The sequence below is a fragment of the Chelonoidis abingdonii genome, chromosome 3, assembly GCF_003597395.2.
Source record: "Chelonoidis abingdonii isolate Lonesome George chromosome 3, CheloAbing_2.0, whole genome shotgun sequence".
In the NCBI taxonomy this organism is placed as follows: domain Eukaryota; kingdom Metazoa; phylum Chordata; order Testudines; family Testudinidae; genus Chelonoidis; species Chelonoidis abingdonii.
In genome coordinates this window covers 154,083,507-154,109,488 of record NC_133771.1, presented here as the reverse complement: position 1 = coordinate 154,109,488, position 25,982 = coordinate 154,083,507, and the positions used below count along the sequence as shown (strand labels likewise).

Genomic DNA, 25,982 nt, shown 5'->3' with positions numbered 1-25,982 from the left:
ATGCCTGACACACACTTAGGTGCTCGGGGGTCCTTTGGCAGAGTGAGTCTGCAGGTGCAGTGACTAACCTAGGCCTGTCCCTCTGTCCCCTGCAGAAGCCTCTGGGAGAACAGTTCCGCAAAGAGGTTCACATCCGGAACCTCCCATCTCTCTTCAAAAAAGTGAAGCCGTCGCTGGAGACAGACGTGCTGGAGAACAACGAGGATGGAGAAGGCCTCACTGCACTCTTTGAGCCCTGAGCTGGGTCACATCAGCCTCCCCCACCCCCAATTCATATTTTCTGTCTCCTCTTGTAGTAACCACGTTAGATTCCTCTTCTCACTCTTCCACGAGCATTTGCCTAAACAGAGCACCCCCAGTCTCATCCCCATACCTTTCCTGTGCGGGGGTGTGCCCTGAGTTCGGACTTGATCCAGCCTGTCAAGCTTTCCCTGATTTTTCCCATCGGATTTGCAGCTTTAGGCTTCAGCTTGTGTGAAGATGAGAGCTGTGCACATAGACTCCACTAGGTAGAGCCTTGTCATTTTGCAGCCTTGGGTCACTTGAACCTCACCTGCTTCTGGGCTAGTCCCTCAGGAGTTAGGTTTAATGGGAGAGGCAGAACGGTATCCCAGCAAAGATGGCACTCCCTAGCCTCACTCTGAAGGGAGGGAGCCAGGCTTCATCTGGAATGTATCACACTCCTGTTGTGCCCACCACTTGCTGTCCCCATCTGGCATCATCTCCGGTGTGACGACAGCAGAGGGCTTGTTTTCTGGTGAATCTCTTTCCCTCTCAGACTACTTGAAAGTAGCCCTAGTTTTCTCAGCAGCTGTGATTGCTTTCCAGGCTGGAGGCTGCATGCTTGGGAGCATTACAGTGCCCTAGAGTCTCCCAGAGTTCGTATTCTCAGTCTGATTTTTAAAACACTCTTCCTCTCTGGAAGGAGACAGACGTCGTCGTATGTGTGCTCAGTAGAACTTACTCCACAAGGATCCAAATGGAAAGCTGGCTTAGCCTTATGCCAGTTTCTGTCAAAAGCCCCTCTGGACTGAGGCAGGAATGTCACGCAGCATTCCCTGTGGACTGGAAAATGACAGGTGCAGAGTATGGAAAATCTGGACCAGTCTGCCAAGAGCATGTAAACCCTGAAGGGGGTCAGCCCTCAGTGTTTCATGGGGATAACAGCCTGCAGTCTGCTTTAAGGATATGCATTGTCCCGCATCACCGTTCTTCCTGAAATCTTGACCTCCTGTAGCCAGGGTTGAAGAAGATGGGGGTTAAATTCCTGATCTACCATTTTAGCAGAATAAGGAAGTGTGGACTGAGATTTGAACCCTTCTGTGTCCTGTTCTGGTGGCAGTGAGAGTGGTTTAGTCTCTGTTGAGGATCAAGTGTTGTGGCAGGAGTTGGGCTCCGTAATGCAAATCGTATGGTGGGGAAAAGTCTTTATCCAAAATGAGCTTTTTTGGTTTGCCATCCAGGGTACTGCAAAAGAACAGAGAACTGAAACCAATGAGAAGTGTATTGACTAGGCTGGGGCCTGGACAAGGAACAGAACAGAAATCTTAGGAGTGGGGCTGGAAAGAAGAGCAGGCCTTGAACGCAGCGTGACCATCCCTGTGGCCTGAGCCCACTCATCCTATTGCCCTTGGTACACAGTCCCTTCTACTCTTTGCCTCATAATCTTTTTACTTACTCCTGAGCTGAAGTGGCTCCTGGCCTCAGCAGAGGCTGGTTGTATTTATTGTGTTGTGGTATTTTTAACATTGTGACTTCATGCTAGAAACAAAGATTTTTTTTAATGGTTTTTAGAGCCTTCTTTTGTAGGAATATTAAATGCGAAGCTGTCTCTGGATTGGTTGTTAAATCTCTGAATGTCAGTAAAGGTATTTCGGTTTCATACCCAAGGTATCATGTCTGTCCTTATTCTGTGATGGTCTCTTGTCCAGTTGATGATGAGGCTTCCATACTATGTATTTCTCCTCCCAACACCCATTTTTACTCCAGTGGCAAAATTGTCTGACTCTCAGCATTGAGGTTAATGACTCTCTGGGCTGACTTGGATCATTAGCCATACACCATTTGTGTGAAGGTCAGCTCAGAAGCTTAAGAACGGTAGTCCGCGTTTAAGGTATCTCGTTCAGGGGAAGGCATACATGACCTTTCAAGACCAATTGCTGCATTTAAAAAAGCCAGGGAAAGAGAAACTAAAGTTGCACCTAAACAAAATACTGCCTCATTCATGTAACCACTCCAGCCTAACTCTGCCTCCAGTGACATACAAGGATGTATCACTATCATGAAACAAAGTATTGCCTAGGATGGTTCATTTGTCTTTTGGAAGTGACTCCTGATACAGAGCTATGGAAGCTAATTTCCATTGGGTGAGGTGGTCTAGCCCACCGTTTTTCAAAGTTGGGGTCACAGCATATAACACACTGGGTCACGCTGGTCAGCACCACCAACTGGGATGTTAAAAGTCCCATTGCCGGTGCTGCCCAGCTAAGGCAGGCTAGTGCCCACCTGCTCTGTCACTGCACTGCTCCCCAGAAGCAGTCAGCAGCAGGGCCAGGGGGCTCTGCATGCTACCTCTGCCCTGAGCACCAGCTCTGCACTCCCAGCCAATGGGAGCTGGGGTGAGGGGTGGTGCCTGGGGCCAAGAGCTGCATGGAGCCACTTGCATGCCTCCACCTAGGAACCAGACTTGCTGCTGGCCCCTGTATGTGCAGTGTGGTCTGTGGTGCCAGGACAGGCATGAAGCCTGCCACTGACTGGGGGCCACCAGAGATGTCTGTACCCCAATCCCCAGGCCTGTGCCCTCATCCCAACCTGGAACCCCTTCCTGCACCCAACCCCCCCTCCCACACCCTGAACCCCTCATTCCCAGCCCCACCCCACAGCCCTCACTCCAAACCCCTAATCCTGCAGTTATTGGGTCACAACCATCAACAATTTTCAAGTGGGTCCTCAGAAAAAGAGTTTGAAAACCACTGGTCTAGCCTGTAACCTGCATGAAGTCAGATTAATAGACTTTTAAGGCTAGAGGGAACCATTGTGATCATATAAAGCTGAAGTGAAAATAAAACCGTATCTGCTGTTACTTAATTACACAGTAGGAATTCCTTTTTAAGTCCATAATTAAAAAAAAAAACCCTATAGCCTGTATCAAATGTTAATCATTACACTGACAAATATGAAGTGGCCTGTTCCCATGATATCTTTAAGTGATATGTAACATGCCTGCTTAGTTATGCACAAACTTAGATATGAAAATAGATGCAGGAATGAACGAACATTTGGCTTTTGTACTAATTTTATTAACAAGTGCGGCTATGGGATTATACAGTTTCAATGTCAGTTCATTTACTTGGGCAGAATGAAGGGTGTGATGATGATTTGAGTCAGTGTCTTGTTTTGTGAGATGCTCCCTAACTTTCAAGGTTTGGTAAAATGTTTAAATTATGTACATGGATCCAGTCTTCCAGCTTTTATACTTTGCTAGGATTTCCCTCTCTTTAACTCTCTCAATCTGGGACTGGAGAACAGAGGTGCCATCTCTCCCACCTTTGTTCCCTTCTAAGAGCTAAAGGGTCACTTTTGATATGCAAACTGCTGGCCTGATTGACTTCACTACTGATAGAAAACTTCTTTCCACAGATATTTGGCTAAACAACTGGGTTACAGTTTGGAGTCTGTCTCCACAGGGAAGAAGGCTAGAGCCTTTTTAAAAAATGGAAGTACAGGGCTCTAGCAGGCATCAGATGCCCTGTATTAAGCTCCTACTGTGACAGCAAATTACTGTTTCTAAAGTTAACTTCTGAAATCTCATTTTAATCACAAAGTTTTTTCCTAGGTGGGAAAAATTGGGCAGCCTTATTTTTAGGCTAGTGGGAGACTGATATTCCTTTATTTTTGGTCACCTACTGAAGCCCCTAAATAAAGATTAATACTTAATTGCAAGCTGCTTGTGTATAGTGAACAGGCTGAGAGCCAGGGCAGCACTCCCAGTCAATGTGATCCTTACTTGAGTACTATGCTTTCCCTCCTATGAGTTTCATTAGCTGTGAAATCTGCAGTTGTACAGATCACATGCCTACTCCATAAGAACAGGCTAGTATCCTCTTCTCAAACTTTCCAGTTTAGTTTTTATTCTTCATGCTTTGTGCAGCTTGACCTAGCACCCATGCTCCTGTGTAAGCAGTACTGCTTCAACTTCCACAGAGCAGACCCTATCTTAATAGAGATGGTCTTAACATCTCTCTTCCCTTTGGTGAGCAAACCACCACTGTAGCAAATACATCAATTGCTTACCCTGGAGGAAAGAAAGGGAGGTGGTGTTTTAGCCCAGATTTCAAAGCACCAGCTCAAGTGTTGCAGCACTAGCATTTTTATTGGTAATGAATTAAGTGGTGCCTCTTTCCACTTTCCTACCTAGCAAAGTATGTAATGAAGTCTAACAATTAAAACAGCCACTACTTTATTAACAATTCCACATAATCTGCCTTTGCCTGAAGCTAGCTCTTCTCCTGAGCAAGGCTTCATTTAGAACAGTGGTCCCCAACTGTTCAGTGTGGCAGGTGCCATACGACCAGCCGCCAAAATGCCAAGAAGCAGTGGCATTTCGACAGCGATGCTTCTTGGTGTTGCTGCTTCTCCAGCCGCGCCCCTTGGTGGTGGGGTGCTCCCTTGTCAGTAGGCGAGCACAAATAAATGCCCCAGTGGGCACTGCATTGGGGACCACTGATTTAGAAGATCTAGGGCCTTCAGTAAGGCCTAGTGGCCAGCCTCTGCAAATGCTGAAACCCCTTAGAAAAATGAGCCATAAGACTTTCCTAGGCTCCTGCTAGTGCACGTACACTACTAGAAGTGGAGGCACACCTTCATTTCTAATGTGTCCACATGCTTGCTTACATACAGTATGGGGAACAGGTGATGGATGGTCCCATTGCTTGGTAACAAAAGGTACCCCTCTTGTTTACAGAGGCTTGTGGGCTGGAAACAATCCCTGCCCCAATCCCAGGTCAATAGAATCAGTCTCTGCTTCTCAAACATGGTGTCCTGAACTGCTCAGTCCATGTGGTTGGAGTCCAACTCATCCAGGAACCGTCGACATTTCCCTATCAGCACTTTGATGGCTTCGCTCACCAGCACATCTGGAGGCAGGACACCTGTAGACTCCACTGAGACTGAGGAAACAGAGACATAGGTCAGCCCAGCTACTACCCAACATCAAATCCTCCATGTTCATTAACGACTTGGATAATGGAGTGGAGAGTATGTTTACAAAATATGCAGATGACACCAGGGGAGGGGCTTTAAGCACTTTGCACTTATCTTGATTGAATTTCAATCTTGTCCTCCAAAGTTATTACTCTTAGGAAGAAAAAATAAATAAATCAAATGCACAACTACAAAATGGGGAATAACTGGCTAGGTGGTAGTACTGCTGAAAAGGATGAGGGGTTAAAGTGGATCACAAATTCACAACTTGTGAACAGGGCCAATATTCTGGTGTGTATTAACAGGAATCGCCTAAGAGAGGAGGTAACTGTCCCGCTCTACTCGGCTTTTGGGATGTCTTGGTTGGAGTACGGTGTCTGATTTCAGGTACCACACTTCAGGAAAGATGTGGACAAAATAGAGGGTCCAGAGGAGAGCTACAAAAATAAGAGGTTCAGAAAACATTGACCCATGAGGAAAGGTTAAAACTGATCTTGTGTAGTCTTGAGAAAAGAAGTCCAGGGTCGGGGGGGGACACCCGGCAACCGTCCTCAGAGATAAGTGCTGTTATAAAAACCAAGGATCAGTTCTCCACATCCACTGAAGGTAGGACAAGAAGTAGTGGGCTTAATTTGCAGCAAGAGATTTAGGTTAGATACAGTTAGAAAGTTTTTCCTAATAAGTGTAGTTTAGTTCTGGAATAAGCTTCCAAGGGAGGCTGTGGAATCCTCATCACTGGAAATTAAGAACATGATGAACCAACATTGGCGGGGATGGTCTAGCTTTCCTTAGTCCTGCCTCAGTGCAAAGGGCTGGACTTGATCACTTCTTAAAGGTTCTATGCTCCCCGCCACTCTACCTATCCGTGACTACAAGCAGACAGTGACAGGGTTTGCTTAGTACAGGGAGAAGGAAATGTGGATGCCTCCTGCCTCAAAGCATGGCACTCACTGTAACATGAATGTATGAAAGGGCTGATCTTCTGCAGATGACGAAGAGGCTTAAAATAGCGTGATGACAAGTTTCTGCAGGGTGAGAAGCTAAGGAATGGACTGAAGCATCCAGCAGAAGAGGAGGATTACTTACAGATGTAGTGATCTCGCACTCGTGCCAAGCGCACAAGGTTTTTCAGATCATCATGACGAAAGATCTCCCGGCTAAACGTATCCATCCGAGCATTGGCCACTCTTGCCACCTTCTTCCCTGCAGGAGATAGTGACAAATACATACCCCCTTCTCCATACTAGTGGACCAGCAATCTCCTTCCTGCCAGCACTGCACCCAAAACATGCAATTCTCCCCCCCAGGAAAAGGCACCAAAGTCCTACACAAAAAACTTCCTTACTTCCAACACAAACTTCAGAAAGGCATAAGCCCGAAAAGGCAGCTCCAGCTCAAAAAGAACGTGCATCCTGTCCAACATTAGGTGCAGGTCCACCTGAGACCTCACGACTGCTGGGAATGGCAAACTCACAGCCCACAGTTATAACAAAGGCTCATGGACAACTGAGCAGTACCTGGGACTATAAAGACCAATAAAAGAGCTAAGTGGACAGGCATCTCCGGGAGAGAACAGGGAGGCCTCAACCTCATCACATGACAAACCCATTCATTTGTAGAACCAAAACCCAGAATAGAGATTCAGGACTGAGGGCCATTGGGGGAAACAGGCTCTGTCTGTACAATGCCTGGCTTTAGCCTGTACTCAGTCTCATCTCTAGGGTGGAGGTGGAAGGTACCTTTGATGTTCTGAATCTCAATAACTCCCGGGGAGAAGCACTTCTTCAGCGTCTCTGCCGCCTCCCCCTCGATGGGCTGCAGCAGAGTGATGTCAGGCAGCAGCCGGTAACTTGCTGTGGCCACTGGAGAAAACTTGGCATGGTCTTTACCTGAGGGAAGAGAGATAAGAAGGCAGGAGCATATTGCAGCAACTCAGAAAGGGCAGGATCCCCCAGGGCTGCCATTATCATGGCTCTTCCCAGCCCAGTTTACCCCAAGCAGGCCCTGACTGTACCATTGTGAAGAGGTAACAAGACATCACAATCCAGTCTGACACTGCACTGCTGCTTTGTGCAGCCAGGATGGAAGCCCAATTTAGTTGCTGGGTGATGTGGGGCTCATCCAAGGACTGCCTTGGGCTTCAAGTAAGGACAAACAGCACTCCATGCAGAGTGCTCACTAATCCCCATTAGACAAGGTTAAGCTCTGAAGTGCTCCTTAATGCCTGCCATTTAAGACAGAAAAATCTGAGAGCCAAACCACATTCAAGGCCCCACAGAGCAGGGAAAAATCCCTATGACTCCATGCCCACTACATACACCATACCCCACCTGAAAGACCCATGCTTTCCATCTCACTGCCCCACTGAGCACCCTTGACTCACCTATGCCTTTGACACAGTGCATGAGCACATCAATTTCCTGGCCAGGCCGCAACTGGGCAATAAGGATGTCATCATGAACAGGCCGCAAATCTGCATCTGGGAACAGGTCTGCTTGATTTCCCAGGGGCACCCACGTGATGTGTTTGCTGTACACTGGGTAGAGACATACCACAAGTATCAGGCCAAGCTGCCTCAGCACCCACAGAGATGAGACAACACTTACACAGGAAGTTGCTGATCCCAGCAGGGCAAGAAAATACAACTATGAGGATTGGACCATGCAAAAAAGAAGTTTCATAGAGGGAAGGGATCGGTTTTCTTCATGCCAAGGGGAGGGGAAGAGAGGAGTTCTCTGTCTGGAAGAGGTAGAGCTCACTGGGATCAACAAAGTCCGTATCCGCTTGGGGAAGAGAATTTACTTCCAGAGCAGAATAGTTTTACCTTTGTGATTAATGTAGAGTTCATTGGGGTCAGATGACTCCCTGGCTGAGTGAGGGTTCCGGCTGCATTTGATTTTCAGCTGGAACTGCAGCGTGTCAATTTCTGTGCCTTCCTCATCACCTACAAAGGGAGGAGGAAAGCAGAATAAGTCCTGACGGGACTATCTCCCCACTGACTAGATTCCCACTCCCTCCTGGAATTGCAGATTTACTCAATCCATCTGGCACTGGTTTCACTTCAGAGCAGCCTCCAATATTTCCATTTATCATAGGATCCCCTGCACAGACTCTCACCTTGGTTCTTATATTCAAAGAGGCGTGGGTCAGCTCGGATGGGGATGAGGCCCAAGCGATGGGCCAGGATCTCATCCTGCACGATGGATGTGTTGTTGTACACAAAGACCTTTTCTACAGCCATTGTTGGCACCTGAGGGAGAACGAGACAGAGCAAATCAGGCAGGCAGTACCCCAGCCACGCACTATTTGCTAACCACCATTCCCTAATACCCAGCCAGAAGTTTTCTTGCTCCACTCCCACCCTCTTTGGAGTTTGAATAACTCTTGCTCTTCACAGACACCATTACCAAATGAGGGATCTAGATGAGGATCCTGTATCTTCTCTCTTCTACTCACTTGAGTGTTACCATTGATTTTAATAGGATTTGCATTACCCCATATGAGCAGTTGTAGAACTTGGCCTTATGCTTGGTGGACAGATCTGGGCATAGGATCTTGGGGGGAGAAGGGGGCTGTTTAACACCTACGAGCACCTAGACTACACTTATCATCCCAGAAATGCCACAGGTTCTGCTGATAGTCTCTTATTCACCCCTCTAAGCTCTCCTAGCTTACAGAAGGACTATTTACTTCTCTCAGGAGCAGAGACTATACATTATAAGCTTGGCAATCCACGGAATATCCTCAGTGCACTTTGAGCCTATTCTCCACCCCACTGAGTTTGGGGCTTCTGTCTTCTCTATACCCCTGAGTCACAATCTCGCCTTTCCCAAGAGCTGGGTTTCACTTCCTGATAGCCCTAGAAGCTAGCACCCTGGCCAGCCTCCCTTGAGACTTCTTTACCAGTCAACACAATGTAGCTTCTGGGCAAATAACAAGAAGGTTAGGATAAATTTTTGTCCATCCCAAAGCAGCTCAACATTAGCCAGGACTACCAACGAGAAACAGATATGACAGGATTTGATAGAGCCGGCAGCTGGCTCAGATAGCCCTGGCATGAAGGTCCAGAAGCCCCTGCTGGGTACCTCAGCGAGCAGGATACGCCGGAAGGCATTGGCGATGGCTGCGTCGATCCCCACCATGTCGAACTCCAGCGTGTTCTCATCCATATGGATTACGTCCACCCGGAAATTCTGCAGGGCAGACACAAGGGCGGAGAGTCACTGGGGTCCCCAGCTCCTGGGCTCAGCCTTGCTAGCTGCTGCCAGGTGACCAGGCAGTCTAGGGACAGTCCCGATTCTGGGGTCTTTTTCTTATATACGCTCCTGTTACCCCCACGTTCTCTGTCCTGATTTTTCACACTTGCTGTCTGGTCACCCTTAGCCAGGCCCTGCATCTCCCGGCCCGGGGTCACCTGCCAATGCCATGGGGCTGCAGAGACCAGCCACAGGAGGCCCCAATTCACCCCGCTCAGCTCCCCACCCCACACCCAGGGTCCCCAGCGGCTTCTGACCTTCTCGAACTTGGCCTGGTCCCACGCGTCGTCGTACCCGGGGTAGTTGCCGGGAAAGTCCGTGGTGTGAACCTGGAGCGAAGCGAAGCGAAGCGGAGAGCTCAGTGCTGGCCGGGGCCGGGGCCGGGTCCCGGTCCCAGGGGCCGATACCGCTACCAGACCCGGGACCTCTCATGCCCCCCCCCGCCGCTCCCCCAGAGCGTGGCCCGCCCGCTAGGCCCCGCCGCCTGCCCAGGAGCGAGGCTCTCCCCGACCCAACTCACTCACGTTCCGGACCCCGAACTCCCCAAGTATCACGCGGTTCCGCATCTCCTCCACGCCGCCGCGCGCCGCCATCTTTCGGTCGCACCCCTGGCACGTGACATACACACGCAGATGAACGCTCTTCACTGCGCAGGCGTATTGGCACGTTCCCGCCTCTCAATCACGTGATAGGGGCTTAGCCGTCTCTTCCCCCTATGACGGCACTGGCGTAGTGCGCGGACTTGGTCGCCACCATATTGGGTGTGGCTCTGTCAGACGAAACAGACGCTGCTACTTCCGCGCACTGGCAGGCGTTAGCCGCGGGGCTGGGTGCGCGCTCGCTGTCTGGGTGGCAAGGCACAGCCCGCACCCTTCTCCTAGAAGCCCCTTCGCGCTCGTGTTTCCTGCCTCAACCAAGATGGCGTCGCGGCCAGGCCGCTATTACGAAAGGTCGCGAGAGCAAAGGCGCTTCCACGTCCTCGGCTAGAGTTGCTGGAGCGGCTGATGTCCGTGTCCGTCACGTCCGGGTCCAGACTAGGTTTCCCCGACCCCATAGTGAGGCGCGGAGCGGAGCGGCCGGGGCCCCTGCCCCCCCAGCCGACGGGGATGATGTCGGGGCCCGGGGGCGCGGCGGGGGCAGGCGGCGGCGCTAGGAGCGTTCCATGGCCGGCGCGGAGTGGGGCGGCTTCGAGGACAATCTGCAGGTACGGGCGGCGGGCCGGCTGGGGAGCCCGGAGCGCGGCCTGGGGGACCGGCCGCCCTGCGCAGCCCTGCAGCCGTCACCCCTCGGGGCCGAGCCTGCTGCGGAGTCCCCCGGCCCAGCGCCTGCGCTGCTCCTCGGGGGCGCTGGGAAGGGGTCGCCTCGGCTCTGAGCCGGACTCACTGTCCGTCTGCCCCGGGCGCAGGGAGGAGGCTCCGCCGTGATCGACATGGAGAACATGGACGACACGTCTGGCTCCAGCTTCGAGGACATGGGCGAGATGCACCAACGCATGAAGGAGGAGGAGGAGGAGGACGTGGATGCGGAAGCTGCTGCGGTAGACGAGGAGGATGGAGAGTTTCTGGGCATGAAGGGTTTTAAGGGCCAGCTGGGCCGACAAGTAGCTGACCAGGTGAGCAGAATGCTGCAAGGGATGGGGCGCTGGCTGTCATGGGCTCCAGATCCTATCTCAGGTCCAGGTAACCGTTTCCCAATTGACCCTGTGCTCTCCTGGCTTCTGTTCCCCATCTCCGTGAGGGTTTCCCAGTGCTCCAACCTGAGTCCCGTTCTGGCCTTGATGTCCTTTGTCCTATTTCCTCCTAGGCTTTGGGTGGGATGCTGATCTCTCTGAAGATATTTCTGTTTCCTTCTGGTTATTTAGCCACCTGGTGCTTTGGTTCCAGGGGAATCTGCTCACAGCAGCATTGCAGAAGGAGTGTTCAGTCTGCTACAGTTGCCCATTTCTCTCCTCAGATGTGGCAGGCAGGTAAGAGACAAGCCTCGAAGGCCTTCAGTCTCTATGCCAACATTGATATTCTCAGACCCTACTTTGATGTGGAACCCATCCAAGTTCGGAACAGGTGAGCAAACTGGGCAGAGGGGCAAATGACTGAGGTCATGCAGGCCTCTCACCTGCTTTTGAGCAGCTGCATGCCCTACTGTGGCCCATACACCAGGTGCTTTAGAAGGGCTGCCCTCTGATAATGAACCAGGAGCACATAGTAGAGGTGCCACCTGAATAGGGCAGAAGAGCCATGCCATAAAGTGAGGAGCATCTTCCACCCTATCTCTTGTATAATGAAGGCCTGGATAGCTCCTAATTAGTCCACTTTTTCTTTTGGATTTTCTATGGAGATAGCTTTTGGGGGAAAGAGCTCCAGGATACTTGAATTACTTACCCCTCTTTATCCCTAAAGAATTACATCAATACATGCCCTAACTGAGCTGGATATTGTTTCATTTATAGCCTGTTGGTGCCATTCTGAGTGTAAGACACAGGGTTTGTGGAGCTGAGCCCAACAGCTCCTTTAGCCTTTCATTGTTGCTAATCTCACATCCTGTGTCAGGAAAGCACAGAGCCCTACTAAACCTCCATCTGTCCCACACAACATTTGTCTCCACAGGTGCAAAGCTTTGGCTGTCTCCTCTATGATAGTCTCTCTCTGGTCCCCACTTTCCCATGGTGCCACCCTGCCCTCAGGACACCAGGCAGGTGTTTTTTTCAGAAATCTGCTTGTGCACAAGGGGCTAGGATTGCAATATGTATCTTCTCCCCTCAAGGGCAGTTTCCAGTCTGGTCCCCAGTTGCTAGTGGGATTGGCTAGCTCTGTTGGGGCTTAGAGGGAAAGGGAGATGGCGCCTTACATCACTAGAGCACCGGTTCCAATCTGGCCCCAGGTCACGGGATTATGCTGGCTCAGGAGATCAGGGAATGGAATACAGCATTTCTCACTTCTCAGGTTTCTTGTTAACTTTTTCATTCCCTTCCTCGCCCTTGACATCTTCCTGTGCTTTTGTGCGGTGCAGATTGCTGGAGTCCATGATCCCCATGAAGATGATTAATTTTCCCCAGGTGAGTTCCCCTGTGATGCACCAGGCTTTGTATCCTGAGTGAATGGGCTTCAGAGGCATTGGAGTGCTTAATCTGATGTTCAGGAGAGGGGTGTATTAGAAATGGCTACTAGTAGTCTGCACACTTTTGCCTGAGGGGGTTTCAGCATTTGTGACCGGCAGCAAGGAGACCATAAGGCCAGCCCTCTTAAGGCAGTGCTGCCCTTGATGCCTCTCTCAGAGCTGGCACAATCGCACAACTACTTACCTCCACCCCCAGCTCCGATGCTCTCCCAAGCTGTAAGTTTGCTAAGTAATAAGCCTGTCAGCAAAGTGCTGCTGACACAGTGCTACAGACAGCTCTTGCTAACTCTGTCACTAATTGTATTGGAGCTGACTATGGCCTGAGAGCAGGGAATGCTGGGATCTGACACAGACTTCTTTTGTGGCCTTGTGTTTTGCCTCCCTACCACCCCCAAAAATAGGACTATATGGATGAATTAGTTAAAGCACTTTGCCATGCATGTGCAAGAGTGATTGTTTGTGTGTGAGTTGTGTGGGATAGAAGTTCTTGCATGGTGTCTTAACCAGATTTCCTGGTTAATTTCCATTAATCCACATCCCCCGACCCCCATGCAGGGGGACAAGCATGGCCCTAGCTCCTGATCTGACTCCTCAGTCACTATCTCAGTTAAGCTTCCTTCTTAACCCTTACTCATGTGATTGGTTCTCTTTGGTTCCTGTCGCCAGTCTTTGCTGTAATTGCTCAGGTCAGTAAGTGACCAGAGTATGAGCTAGGTCTAGGGCGCTTCCCATATAGCTTGGAGGTGGTCTGGCTTCATGCAGCACTAACCAAATCCCTCCCTTCTCTGTCTCCCCTTGTAGAAGATTGCAGGTGAGCTCTACGGCCCCCTCATGCTGGTCTTCACATTGGTGGCCATCCTGTTGCATGGGATGAAGACCTCAGACACCATCATTGTAAGGGAACATTTCAGTTTCAAGACTGGGTTTGCACCAGGCTTTGAGCTGATGTTGGTTACGTAGGCTGCTTCTGTTTTGAGAGTGATTTAGAAATGTGTTGGTGAAAGGGACCTTGATGTGCAATAGGGCCTGTTGTTCTGAGACTGGCAGGGTCAGAAGAACCCAGTTCTCTGCTGTCTGGGAAGCTGGGCAGTGGGAAAGAGCCCAGTGCAGGGGTATAGTGCTGCTGGAGCAGTCAAGAGAGGTGCTCCGGCACCCGAAATCCAGGACAGGACGGTCAGGAGCCAGAGGAGCCGCCCTAGCTTGGGACAGAAGTGGAGTGTTGTGACGGCGGTTCCCAGTGAGTGCCCAGAAAGGTCCCGGGGTGAGTTGTGAGTGGGGATGTTGTTGGGATTGAGAGTGGTGGAGTTGGGGGGCCAGGATATGGAGGTGAGTGGGAGCTGTGGCCAGTGGTGCTGAGGTATTGGGTACTGCTGGGAGTGGCATGTATGGTCAGGGCTGCTGGGATGTGTGTGGGGGCTGTCAGGCTAAGTTGGGGCTGGGGGGAAACCATTGCCATTAACTGATCAGCCACTTCAATTGAGTTTATGGAGCAGCCCAATAAACGTAGCTGGAGAATACCAGTGAGCGATGCCCTAATTTGACATTTGTAGAGATTAATAATGTTGTAAAAACTGTATCTTACGTGTGCCACCAATGGGCTTTTGACTATGCACATATGTGCTTTGGATGTGCCTTGCTACTTAACTTTTATACACCAAACTGTAAACTGAGTTATGTATGTTTTATGTTGATCCATGTATTTATTACTAAGGGCTGAAGTCTCAATTGCTGTTATGCAACTTTTTAGTTAAATAAAATGTACCAGTAAAACATTAGGTGTTGGACATGGGGGCTTTTTTATGGTGATTCATACAAGATTGTCACACACAAGATAGCTTTTGGAGGCTGAGTTACCAACTTGAGATCACTTCTGCTGGCCTGCTGTACTGGTCCATCCCCCCGGATGCTGCTAGTCAGGCATTAGGTAAACATCCACCAAAGGCAAGGGGAAATCTGCTGAGGGTGGGTAGTGGTTGGTTGGTAACTGTACTGTGTGGGCTGTCTTTTCTGCCATCCTCTTCACCTTGCTCTCTCTGCAGAGGGAAGGCACGCTGATGGGCACAGCAATTGGCACTTGCTTCGGTTACTGGCTGGGCGTCTCCTCCTTCATCTATTTCCTGGCATACCTGTGCAATGCCCAGATCACCATGGTGCAGATGCTGTCACTGCTGGTATGTTCAGAGCGGGGTTCTCAGGGTGCAGGGTAGCTGCACAGAGCTCCAACAGGGGATGGAGGAAGGGAATGTAGCTCTTGCATCATGGTAAACTGATGGTCTCTATTTGTGGTTGTTCTGTGTACATATGAACAATCCCTTGGAGAAGGCAGGAATTTACTTTGAGTCTCAAGCTGCTATCCCTGCTGGGGACCCCTCTCCTGGGACAAGGGGAAGGAGCAGTTGCTCCAGACTGACAGCTTGTTTCTTTCCCTGATTTCAGTGCTCAGCTGTGAAACTAGAAGATTCCCATTTGCCTCTAGACATAAGTTAGTTTCCTTCATCTGCCACAGCCAGGCCCTGTGGTATCTAAGTCCTTAGAAGGCTCTGGCATTCTCAGGCAGGAAGCTATACCTCCAGCCAGCACAGTAGCCACAGCTGGTTGTGTGCTAGCTGGCTGCCGCACCCCTCTGGTGTATGTGCACTTAGTGAAGCTTTGGTAAGCTCAGAGTAAGCTGCTGCTGCTATGTCTGGTGCACCTCATGTGCCTCCATGCGGGGCTGCCACTCTTACCACACATTTACTGTTCCTTTCAGGGCTATGGTCTCTTTGGACACTGCATCACCCTCTTTGTTACCTATAATATCCACTTCCACTCCCTCTTCTATATTTTCTGGCTGGTGATCGGCGGCCTCTCCACACTACGAATGGTAAGGGATGGGTAACCTAGCAGAGATTCTCTGCTAAACAGGCTTGAGAGCTGTAATTTTGCAGAGATACACACTTGATGTCACTCCTCCCTCCCCTGAGGTTAGCAGCTAAAGTCTGCATCTCCCTAGGCTACTGGAAGCCCCACTGCTGGTGAACTAGAGGAGACAGCAGCGTGATGTGCTTTCTGCTCTGCAGGACTGGCAGTAATTATCATCACAACTGAGTGGAATGTCATGGGAAGCAGCCTGACTTTCCCTTGTAGCAGGCAGCATGATGGGGAGTCCTGGAGGTCCATGCCCATTCCCCCAAACAGTTCCTGGTGTCCATTAGCACTGACTGCTCACTGAACTTGGTACTTTCTAACTCTTACCAATTTCCTCTGATTAGACCCAAGAGCTCTGTCTAGGGATATTGGAGGCCTCATTGCAACAGGGATCTGCCTGAAGAGGGGGTGAGGGATCAGCAAGCTCTTGCAGCTTGACCCATCTCCCATGTGCATCTCCTGCTCAAGATTCTGAAGTCAGAGGCGGGGACCTTGTCTGTCTAACCCATATCTCTTTCCTAGGTTGCTGTGTTGGTGTCACGCACAGTAGGACATACCCAGCGGCTCATCCTGTGTGGAACCCTGGCTGCTCTGCACATGCTTTTCCTCCTCTATCTGCACTTTGCCTATCACAAGGTGGTGGAAGGTAAGAGAAAGGGGCAGGAAGGCAACACCTATTTAAGCTTGGGGTTATTGACTGGGCATCCTGGGGCCCTGCTCTCTGTTCTTCCCAAGCTGTAGCCCAATTCTTGGTCAGGTAACACAGAAATTGCCATATACGAACAGACGTGAGCTCCATCTACTCTAGTATCCTGTCTCTGCCAGTGGCCAGTACCAGATGCTTCAGAGGAGGGTCCAATATGGGATAATCTGCTGCCTACGTTAGGTCTCATTCTAATAGCTAGAGACTGGCATAAGCCTTGAAGCACAAGAATTAATAGCCCTTCCAAAGTGTTAGCATAAGAGTTAACTCTGGCTATTCTTGTCATCCATATAAATATCCTGTCCCTTTTTAAACATTGCTAAATTCTTAGTCTCACTTGCTGCCTGTGGCAGGCAGTTCCACAGTCTAATTATGCATTGTATGAAAAAGTATTTTTATCCACTTTGAATTTGATTAACATCCCTTGTTCTTATGTTATGAGACAGGGAGAACAGATGCTTGTGATTTCCCATGTTTAGGCCATTCAATATGCATAATCTCTTCTCCAACTGTAAACAATGCCAGTCTCTTCAAATGAGAGTTTTTCCAGGGCCCTAATCATTCCTGTCTCCCTTCGCTAAACCCCCTTTAATATCCTCTTTGAGATGGGGTGACCAGAACTACATGCAGTATTCCAGATGCGGCCCCACCCTTGATATTTATAGAATGGCTTAACATTTTTTGGAAGTCAGCACTGCCCTGTCATGGATTCATTCTCTCTGCCAGAGCAAGGACTCCAAGCCCACAGTGTGAGACTCATCCGCTGGGAAGAACATCTTCCAAAGGATTCCCCTCGCAATCACTTGCTTTAAAGGGGTTACAGAAAAGGCCTGGGGCACAAGGCCTCTGTCTGTACTTGTGTTCCCTGCCACACCAAGTCCATATTTGTACTGCAGAGAAATACAAATGCTACACACCCCTTGCCAGCTGTAAAAGCAGCAAAGAATCCTGTGGCACCTTATAGACTAACAGACGTTTTGGAGCATGAGCTTTCGTGGGTGAATACCCACTTCGTCAGATGCATGAAAGCTCATGCTCCAAAACGTCTGTTAGTCTATAAGGTGCCACAGGATTCTTTGCTGCTTTTACAGATCCAGACTAACACGGCTACCTCTCTGACCCTTGCCAGCTGCAGCTCCTGCTGTAAATTCTGTATGCATAGCTAAGGATGAAAAGCAACGCAGGATCTGTGGGACTGTCCTGAGGGACAACTTGATGCGTGCTAAAGACAAATGGAGAGGGGGATCCCTCAAGCTGAGGGCCTGGAAGTATCTCAGGGGAGCATGTAACACTGCAGTGGTCCCCCAGAGAGGACTAGGGCTGACAGCCCAAGGGTGAGAGACTCTGTATTCCACTCTTCAGAGGGACACAGCCCCCCACCCTACTGCAGAGGTGACAGGCTCTGCTCAGTGCAGCTGTTTGGCCATGTCCACCCAGGGTTTGTTCTGGAAGTGTTACTGTTTGTATGAACCTAAAGGCTGCCTGTCCTGCAACACTGGCCTCCAGCACATATGTGCAACGCCTCTGTGCATGTGCCCCGTCCAGAGTGGAATAGAAACACTCTCCCTTAGTGTCTAACTCTCACTTCTTACCCTCCCCCACAGGTATCCTGGACACATTAGAAGGACCCAACGTCCCCCCCTTTCAGAGAGTTGCCAGAGACATCCCTGTTGTTGCCTCTGCTGTACTGAACACAACAGCCAAAGCCATCGCACTGACCCTGTAGCCTCATGGACTCTGACTCACTGCTCTCACCTCTTCTGGGGCCATTAGGTCATAACCACCTGCTGTTACCTGGGAAAGGACAAAAGAGCAGGACTTGGTTTCTCTGCACCTTTTTTGGGGAGCTGAGTGCAGGGCTCCCTCTCATGTCTCAAAGGAACTCAGCTCTTCCCAGCCTGCACCTGTGCTGGTCAGAGCTGTCCTCAGCTTCCTGCACACTTAGCTGGGATTTTATAGCTCTTTTGTTCCTGTCCCAACCCTTCTGCTTGCTCTTGTAACTCCCAGCCTATGTGCTCTGCTCCCCTCCTAAAGAGGGAAGAATTAAATGGATGTTAGTGCTGAGTGATGTCTTATGTTAGAACCTGCTCATGCAGGGGAGAGAAGGAAAAGTTTTGGTGGGTCCCATCTGATCTTTCCCTCTCCCCTCCCAGTGCTGAACAGGATTATGCATTGCAGTCTGTTCCCCGGGCCTTTATCCAGTGCATTTTTAAATGTCCTGTGAGAGGGCTCCCCTTGAGCAACTATTCAATAACTCAAAAGACCCTTCATCATTAGCAAAGGTGCCCTGAAATCAGCTGGAACGTTGCACTGCTTAACTAAACCCCTTTCCTCCTTAGCATGTCCCACACACAATTCTTCTCCATATCCAGTAGGTGTAGGCTTATTCTCACCTTGCTTCCCCTCTTGGTGCTATTTGTCAGAGCCAGACTGACCAAGCTGTTACGGTCTTGGCCATGGAATTCCATCCCTTCACCTCCACGATCCCTCTGTTGCACTTGTCACCTCCCCCTGCTTTATTGTTCTATGTGACAGGGCTTCCCCCACCTATCCCACTAGCAACTGCACTACTTGAGCCTGCTCATAGCTGTGGCAGAGGTGTTTATTTACCACCTTCTAGATGAACCTACTATAGGATGGTGCACAATTGATTGGAAAACCACACCATTATCAGTGGCTCACAATCAAGCTGGTGGGGCATCTCAAGTGGGGTCCTGCAGGGATCTGTCCTGCATCTGGTTCTATTCAATACCTTCATAAATTACTTGGATAATGGCAGAGAGAGTACACTTATCAAGCTGGGAGGGGTTGCAAGCAGTTTAGAGGACAGGATCAGCATTCAAAGTGGTCTTGACAAAACAGGAGAAATAATCTGACTTAGGGACAAATGCAGAATACTATAGTTAGGAAGGACTAATCAGTTGCACAAATATAAAATAGGAAAGGACAGCCTAGGAAGGAGTACTGCAGAAAAGGATATAGGCATTATAGGAAATCAAACTAAATGAATCAAAGTAATACTGTTAATATATCCCAGTGTGTGTGTCTATTTTTTTTTTTTTTTTTTAAACAGGAATGTTTAAGCAAGACATGAAAAGTAGTTCTTCCACTCAACACTGATAATACTCCAATTGAGGCCTTGCATCCAGTTCTGGGCATTACACTTTAGGAAAGATGTGGACAAACTGGAGAAAGTCCAGAGGGGAGCAACAAAAGTGACTGAAGGTCTAGATGATGATTTATGAGGAAAGACTGAAAAAAATTAGGTTTGTTTAGTCTGTAGTAGACTAAGGGGGGACATAAGCCTTCAAGTATGGAAAAAGTTGTTATAAAGGAAAGTGATCTCCTCCTTAACCACTGAGGAGAAGATAAGAAGCAATGGGCTTAAATTGCAGGAAGGGAGATCTAGGTTAGACTTTAGGAAAAACTTCCTACTGCATGGGTAGTTAAGTAGTGGAACAAATTACCTATGGAGGTTGTGGAATCCCTGTCACTAGAAATTTTAAAGAACAGGTTAGCCAAACACCTGTCAGAGATGGTTTAGATAATACTAAGGGTACATCTATACTACCCACCGGCTCGGCGGGTAATGTTTGATGTATCGGGGAATCGATATCATGTCTCGTCTGGACACGATAAATCGATCTGCTAATCGACACCCATACTCCACCTCGGCAGGAGGAGTAAGCGGAGTCAACGGGGGAGCTGCGGCAGTTGACTCGTCACCGTGAGGACGGCCAGGTAAGTTTAACTAAAATTAGCTGAAGTTGCGTATCTTAGTTCCAGCCCCCCTGGTAGTGTAGCCCAGGCCTAAGTCCTGCCTCTGTGCAGGGGACTGGATTCAATGACATATCAAGGTCCCTTCCAGACCTGCATTTCTAGGATTCTTGGCAGTAAGTGCAGATCACTTCCTCTCCCTGTCTCCTAGCTCTGGACATTGGTTTTCATGTCTGGTGTAGAGGAGGGGCTTCCTGCTCCCAGCACACTCCATGAATTGTTTGCCTGCAGATGTCCAACCTCTTAGTCTGAGGCTCAAATACTATTTCCCAAAAGTGCTTTTAAACAGATTCTCTGTTCTTCCCCACTCCATTTGGGCCACTCAGGTAACACCAGGGGAGCAGAAAACATCAGAGTCCCTTGCAGGAGATTCCCACATGTTGCAGGGGAGAGGAAAGAAGCATCTCCACAGTGCATTATAGCAGATGTATTCATCTCATAGGCCTTGTGCTGCAGGGGCTATGGCAGGGTGCAGATGAGCAGCTCAAACTAGCCCTAGCTACTGGCTAGTCTTCTGGCAGCCCTAACCAGCTAGTGCAAATGAGAGCAGCCTCCAAGCTATTCCAACCTGTATCAAGGCAAGGAGTAGATATCTGGTTCTTGGCTCTCAGCTCCCCCTCCCTCCCTGAAGGCTATGCTAGGTTGCTTTCTGTAGGAGAGAACCCATATTTCATAGGATCTCCCCTAGCCTCAAGTAGAGCATTCAAGCACCTAACTATACATTGCCACCATGAATGACAACAGACCAGGGAAAGTGTAGGAATTACTCTACAGTGTGGTGGTTACAGCACTCACCTAGGACTGGGGAGACCCTGTCTCAGTGTTTCTGAAAAAAATCAAATAGCTGTAGCAAGAATGTCAGAGGCAGTCATGTTGTAGCACCCCCTTGCAGCTGGGTGTGCCTGTGCACCAGCTCTGCCTCATTTCCACCCCTTCTCCCTGAGCAGGAACTGCACAAGTCTCTGACTGTTGGTACTCCCTTGCTTGGCTTGTTTATTGGCACACATGTAACCTTCCTATTCCCATGTTGGACTTTGGGAGTTTAATGGAAAGATTTCCAATGGTGCAGCCAAAGTAACATTCCCTTTGGGACTTCTACCAGGTCTGGGCTAATCTTCCAGGGACTGTTTTAAGTACACTCCTAAGCCAAATTAATAAACCACAGATCCTCTTTAAATGTGCCCTTCTTCAAACTCCTCTCCCTGAGCCACCCTTGTGTATAGTCCTAGAAAAATCAACAAACCACACATCCGGTCTCCCTTTATCATGTGATACTTCCCAGGGCTCTCTCTGGCCACAGGTTTCTTTCCTGAGCTCAGGATTACCTGTCTTCCCCAGCCCAGGGTGCCATCCTGCCATCTTCCTCAAGGCCCATCTTGTTGGTACTTCCTGTTTCCTTCCCTTCTTCCTAAGGGCTACCTGACTTTATATAGGGTAGAGGTGCCCACTGTTAACCTTATGGGAAGGTACTTAACAGGTGGACTAAGTCCACTCCTTGCTAAGGGACTAGTCTCAACTATGACAAGAAGAGACTGACCAATAAGGTGTTTTCTCCATCCCATAGCCTGATGGCTAGGGATCACTCCTGTAATGTGGGAGAACTCAGTTCAAACCCCTTCTCTACAGGAGGCAGAGAGCAAAATTGAACCAGGTGAGGGCCCTAATGACCAGAGTACAGGTTATAAGGGAGACATTCCCTCCTCCCACCAGGCCATTTTGTGACTCTAGCCTCCCTTGCCTTTGTTGAAAAGCAGAACTTTGAGTTGGGTCAAAATTAAAAATTTTGCTATTTCTGAAACTTTTTTTTTTTTTTTGGTTTAAACTATTTGCTGAACTCACATTTCACAATGACCAAACTCGCACTTTTTGGAAAATAAACTATTTGACAAACAATGTTCGCTCAGCTCTGCTGCTTAGTCACCTGTCTCTTTGTGCCACTTGGTAACTTTCCACTCTCCAAACCCTTTCCCTGCAGACCAATGTGCTCAAACTAATTTCCCAACCTTCAGCCACCCTCCTTAGCAAAACTATTGTGTGATCTGAGTACAGTCATTAAGGTTGACAACTCTTTTTTGTGGCCAGTCTTAGGAAGATGTGAGACAGCCTTACCAACAAAGATGGAATCCACGCACGCACGCACAGAGGAGCATTCATGATCCAGCAGTTTTCTTAGTTACAAGTTCATATCATCAACCAGAATTCCTAAATTGTACATAGATTCCCCAATTCATCACAGGCTCCTACCCAGGGATACAGGTACATTCCCTGCAATGTAAGTTCCTCTCCAGAATTGCCTGTCTGGCTTCCCTTCTCAGGGCAGCTTATTTGGGCTTATGATCATCTAGAATGACCCAGTCAGGATCACTTTGGCAGCAGTGTCTAGAGTTGGGTACTCTGTCTTACTTTGGTCCATTGTCCTTTTTTCTAATGGCTTGAGTACTAGGGCCTAAGTTCCAACTAGTCCCTTCTGCTCTCATAATCTAGAATGAGTCTGTTCCTATTCTTCCCTGAATGCTGGTTCTTCCAACACCAAATGGAGCAAATGCAGCGGGACTGATTTGGAGATGGGGAAGGAGAGAGACTCAGCTCTAGGCCACTGGGATGATTCCAGCCCAGCTCAGCAGGGCCCAAAATTCATTCCCTTCTGCCATCTGGCCCACAGACACTAGATTCTCACTACATTTCTTGCAAGGCCAGGTTCCATCAGAACTGGGTCTGCGGAGCTCCAATCACAGAAATAAAGAACTGTGTCTCTGCTCCACACCTAGAGATGGTCCCTCCATTTTAGGCCCACTGCTTGGGTCCCAGACCATGTCAGTGTGCAGGGCTCTCTGGGGAGTCCCACACCTGAGTCTGGGACTAGAGACTGGCATAAAGTCTGCTCCCGTCCCCCTCACCAATCCGCTGCTGTCCGTGCTGCTAAGAGTGGCAGTGCAGCTTGTTTCATTCCTTTTCCCAGTCCCAGTTTGTATTCTACGAGCACTAGTGTGAGTGTACAGTGGTATTTTCTGCCCAGTAGGGTTTTCTATTCTGCTGAACCATATGGAGGTCAGCCAGTGCTTTTGCATAAGAAAGAACAATACATACAGTCTGCAGCATAAGTTTTGCTACATAAGCCCCTTCCCTATGGCTCACTAAATCTGGTCTGGGGCCAGGATTAGGAACGGATTAGCCACCAGGCCGTCTTGCCCAATGCACCAGCTGTTTTCAGAGCCCATGCGCCAAACACACAGAGTGGTGAGGAGAGGAATCATGCTTGGAACTAACAGCCTCTGTCCTCTCAAGGTGTTCCTCACTATATAGAGAAGCAGATCCAAGTGCCAGGACCTTAGAAGTGGCTTAGGACTCACTCTAAGTGATGGTGCAGGGCTGCTACAATTAATGGAAGTTGGACATGTCCCAGGGGCTCTCGTCCCAGAGCCACTCTCTAATAATAGCCCTTTTAGTGGGACATGGGTAATTGGTGCCTGGAGGTAATCATGAGGGAGAATGCAACATCTTCTCCCTTTCAACCTGCACTGACCAGAAGCACTGTGCTACCTGACCATTCTTCCCGCTGGAACTACTGTGTGTCAGTCTGGGCTGCTCTGACACACAACCATTTTACTCACAAACCCCACAGCAAAGGGCCTTATTCCCACTCAGACATCTGATCTGGGCACATAAGCGATTCTGCAACTCCCTGTTTGCAAAACATCACCTGTATCAGCACTGGACACCTGGATGCAGGGAGCCAGTGTTGGCACCACAAGGGCCTCGCCTGCTTCAGGCCCAATGCAGTTACTTCTCCACACTCACTTTACTTCACAGAGTCTTTTTGCTTGGGTTTTTGAGCCTTTTGAAAACCTAGCCCCCTATGAACCCCCTCCATCTCCATCCCATTTTCTGTGAAATGGGGACACAGCTATTCACCCGCCTCTATAAAGTGGTGGCTGGAAAGTGCTAGAAGATAGCTAAGGATTATTCAGACAGGATGTTGACAGCTCCAGAGAAAATTAGGTGCTGTAACCAAGGCCTTGGATTTGTCACTTGAGCCCTGATCCTTATCTGCCTTTTTCTGCTGCTCCCCTCTGGTTTCAATATGCTGCCTTGTGCGACCTCATGAAATGCAAACCCTGGCTCAAGTGACCCACTTCTGCCTTCCAAAGAGAAAAGTTAAATGGGTACTTAACATGCTCATCAGGCTCCTGTTTCTCCCTCACTTTCCATCTCCTCTCTCCTTCCCCACTCGTGCCTGATGCTCAGGAGCCTGGTTTTACTTCCTTATTTACTCACGAGATGGGATTTTGCTTGGGGGTTTCTATATACAGTACCCAATCCTTTTCCTTAGCGGATTAGCTCTTTGCAGCAAGCTGCCTACGTATGCAGTTTAACCTAATCTTCACATCACTCCACTAGCTTCTTTTGCAATTTATACTGAGCTGAAATCTAGCCATAGTCGCTCTGCTTCCTACTTCCCACCAGCTACAGAAATCTTTTAGGGACCTCAGCATGGTGCTTTCCCAGCTCCCTCTCATCTGCACCCAGGGGTACATTGTGAATGGAAGGGGGTCAGGCCCCCTTCACCTGCATTGCTCACATTTAGTTTGTTCATTTAATGGGAGTGGGCCAGAAAAGTCCTGTGCAGTGAGTGTTCCTGAGGTAAGCAAAGCTGGGACGTCTCCTAACCCCCTTCTCTGCCTCCCTGCACTGAGCAGAGCCTGGCCTGTCTAACTCAGATGATGAGCCCTGGGGGCAGGAACCGTGTTGCTGAGCACACACCTCCAGTGTTTATCAAAGAAATCCCCAGGTCTCAGGCCTCTCTGCTCTGGTAGATCATTCCCTGATCTGCTTTCGTTCACTCTCCACTGGATGAAGAAAGGCACAGGGTTAGTGGGGTGGGCAAACTGCCTCACTCCCTTCATTGCTACCATGTGTCCAGCTGTTACCCAGAATCCTTCCCCAGCCCCTGCCTCTCTTCTTTCAGAGTAACTCTCCTGGGATCTACAATCCCCCGTCATTTCCCTGCCTCAGCCAAGGCTCTGTTAGTCCCATGATACCCTAGATTATCCCTGTTAGCCTTTGAGATCATCAGGCTCAATGGGTAGTGATCAACGGCTCGATGTCTAGTTGGCAGCTGGTATCAAGTGGACTGAACCAGGGGTTGGTCCTGGGGCTGGTTTTGTTCAAGATCTTTATTAATTATCTGAATGGTGGGATGGATTGCACCCTCAGCAAATTTGCACATGACACTAAGCTGGGGGGACAAGTAAATATGCTGGAGGGTAGGGATAGGGTCCAGAGTGACCTAGACAAATTGGAGGATTGGGCCAAAAGACATCTGATGAGGTTCAACAAGGATGGAAGAATCCCATGCACCACTACAGGCTGGGGACTGACTGGCTAAACAGCAGTTCTGCAGAAAAGGACTTGGGGATTACAGTGGATGAGAAGCTGGATATGAGCCAGAAGTGTGCCCTCGTTGTCAAGATGACTAATGGCATATTGGGCTGCATTAGTAAGAGCATTGCCAGCAGATCAAGGGAAGTGATTATTCCCCCCTATTTGACACTGATGAGGCCAGATCTAGAGTACTGCAGCCAGTTTTGGGCCCCCAACTATGTAAAGGATGTGGACAAACTGGAGAGAGTCCAGTGGAGGGCAACTAAAATGATTAGGGGGCTGGGGCACATGACTTTCGAGGAGAAACAGAGAACTGGGGTTATTTAGTCTGCAGAAGAGAAGAGTGAGGGGGGACTTGACAGCAGCCTTCAACTACCTGAAGGGAGGTTTCAAAGAATATGGAGCTTGGCTGTTCTCAGTGATGGCAGATGACAGAACAAGGAACAATAGTCTCACATTGCAGTTGGAGAGGTCTAGGTTGGATATTAGGAAAAACTATTTAACTAGCAGGGTGGTGAAGCACTGGAATGGGTTACCTAGGGAAGTGGTGGAATCTCTGTCCTTAGAGGTTTTTAAGGCCCAGCCTGACAAAGCCCTGGCTGGGATGATTTAGTTTGAGTTGGTGCTGCTTTGAGCAGAGG

The 25,982-nt window shown here is 49.3% G+C and overlaps 3 protein-coding genes across 9 annotated transcripts in view; 2 read left to right on the top strand and 1 right to left on the bottom strand.

Annotated features, from left to right (window-relative positions):
* XPO5 (exportin 5) overlaps positions 1-1,884 on the top strand; it is a 39,364-nt gene extending 37,480 nt beyond the window's left edge. For all 5 annotated transcript variants that reach the window (XM_075064245.1, XM_032770447.2, XM_032770449.2 and 2 more), the window contains one exon: positions 96-1,884. In XM_075064245.1, coding sequence (XP_074920346.1) covers positions 96-239 — 144 coding nt within the window. In that variant the 3' untranslated portion in view covers positions 240-1,884. The remainder of the gene's footprint in view (positions 1-95) is intronic.
* A 1,393-nt stretch (positions 1,885-3,277) lies between these two features.
* Positions 3,278-10,097, bottom strand: POLR1C (RNA polymerase I and III subunit C). Of its 3 annotated transcripts, XR_012655595.1 has the most exons (10): positions 9,983-10,097; positions 9,716-9,787; positions 9,288-9,395; positions 8,320-8,452; positions 8,027-8,146; positions 7,586-7,738; positions 6,942-7,091; positions 6,289-6,405; positions 4,932-5,168; positions 3,278-4,884 (listed from the first exon to the last, which is right to left on the bottom strand). XR_012655595.1 is itself a non-coding variant. In XM_032770458.2 (9 exons), the coding sequence occupies exons 1-9, from the start codon at positions 10,049-10,051 to the stop codon at positions 5,050-5,052; spliced, it is 1,041 nt and encodes a 346-aa protein (XP_032626349.1). In that variant the 5' UTR covers positions 10,052-10,083; the 3' UTR covers positions 3,278-5,049. The 3 variants fall into 3 exon arrangements, 2 of the variants coding, with proteins under 2 accessions (XP_032626349.1, XP_032626350.1); XM_032770458.2 differs by having other exon boundaries at positions 3,278-5,168; positions 9,983-10,083; XM_032770459.2 differs by lacking the exon at positions 9,716-9,787 and having other exon boundaries at positions 3,278-5,168; positions 9,983-10,083.
* Positions 10,098-10,349: 252 nt separating this feature from the next.
* On the top strand, positions 10,350-18,246 carry YIPF3 (Yip1 domain family member 3). The gene is made up of 9 exons (XM_032770460.2): positions 10,350-10,662; positions 10,864-11,070; positions 11,412-11,518; positions 12,465-12,510; positions 13,374-13,466; positions 14,612-14,743; positions 15,322-15,435; positions 16,002-16,125; positions 17,787-18,246. Exons 1-9 carry the CDS (start codon positions 10,621-10,623, stop codon positions 17,906-17,908), a joined length of 987 nt encoding a protein of 328 aa, XP_032626351.1. The 5' UTR covers positions 10,350-10,620; the 3' UTR covers positions 17,909-18,246.
* The last annotated feature ends 7,736 nt before the right edge of the window (positions 18,247-25,982 follow it).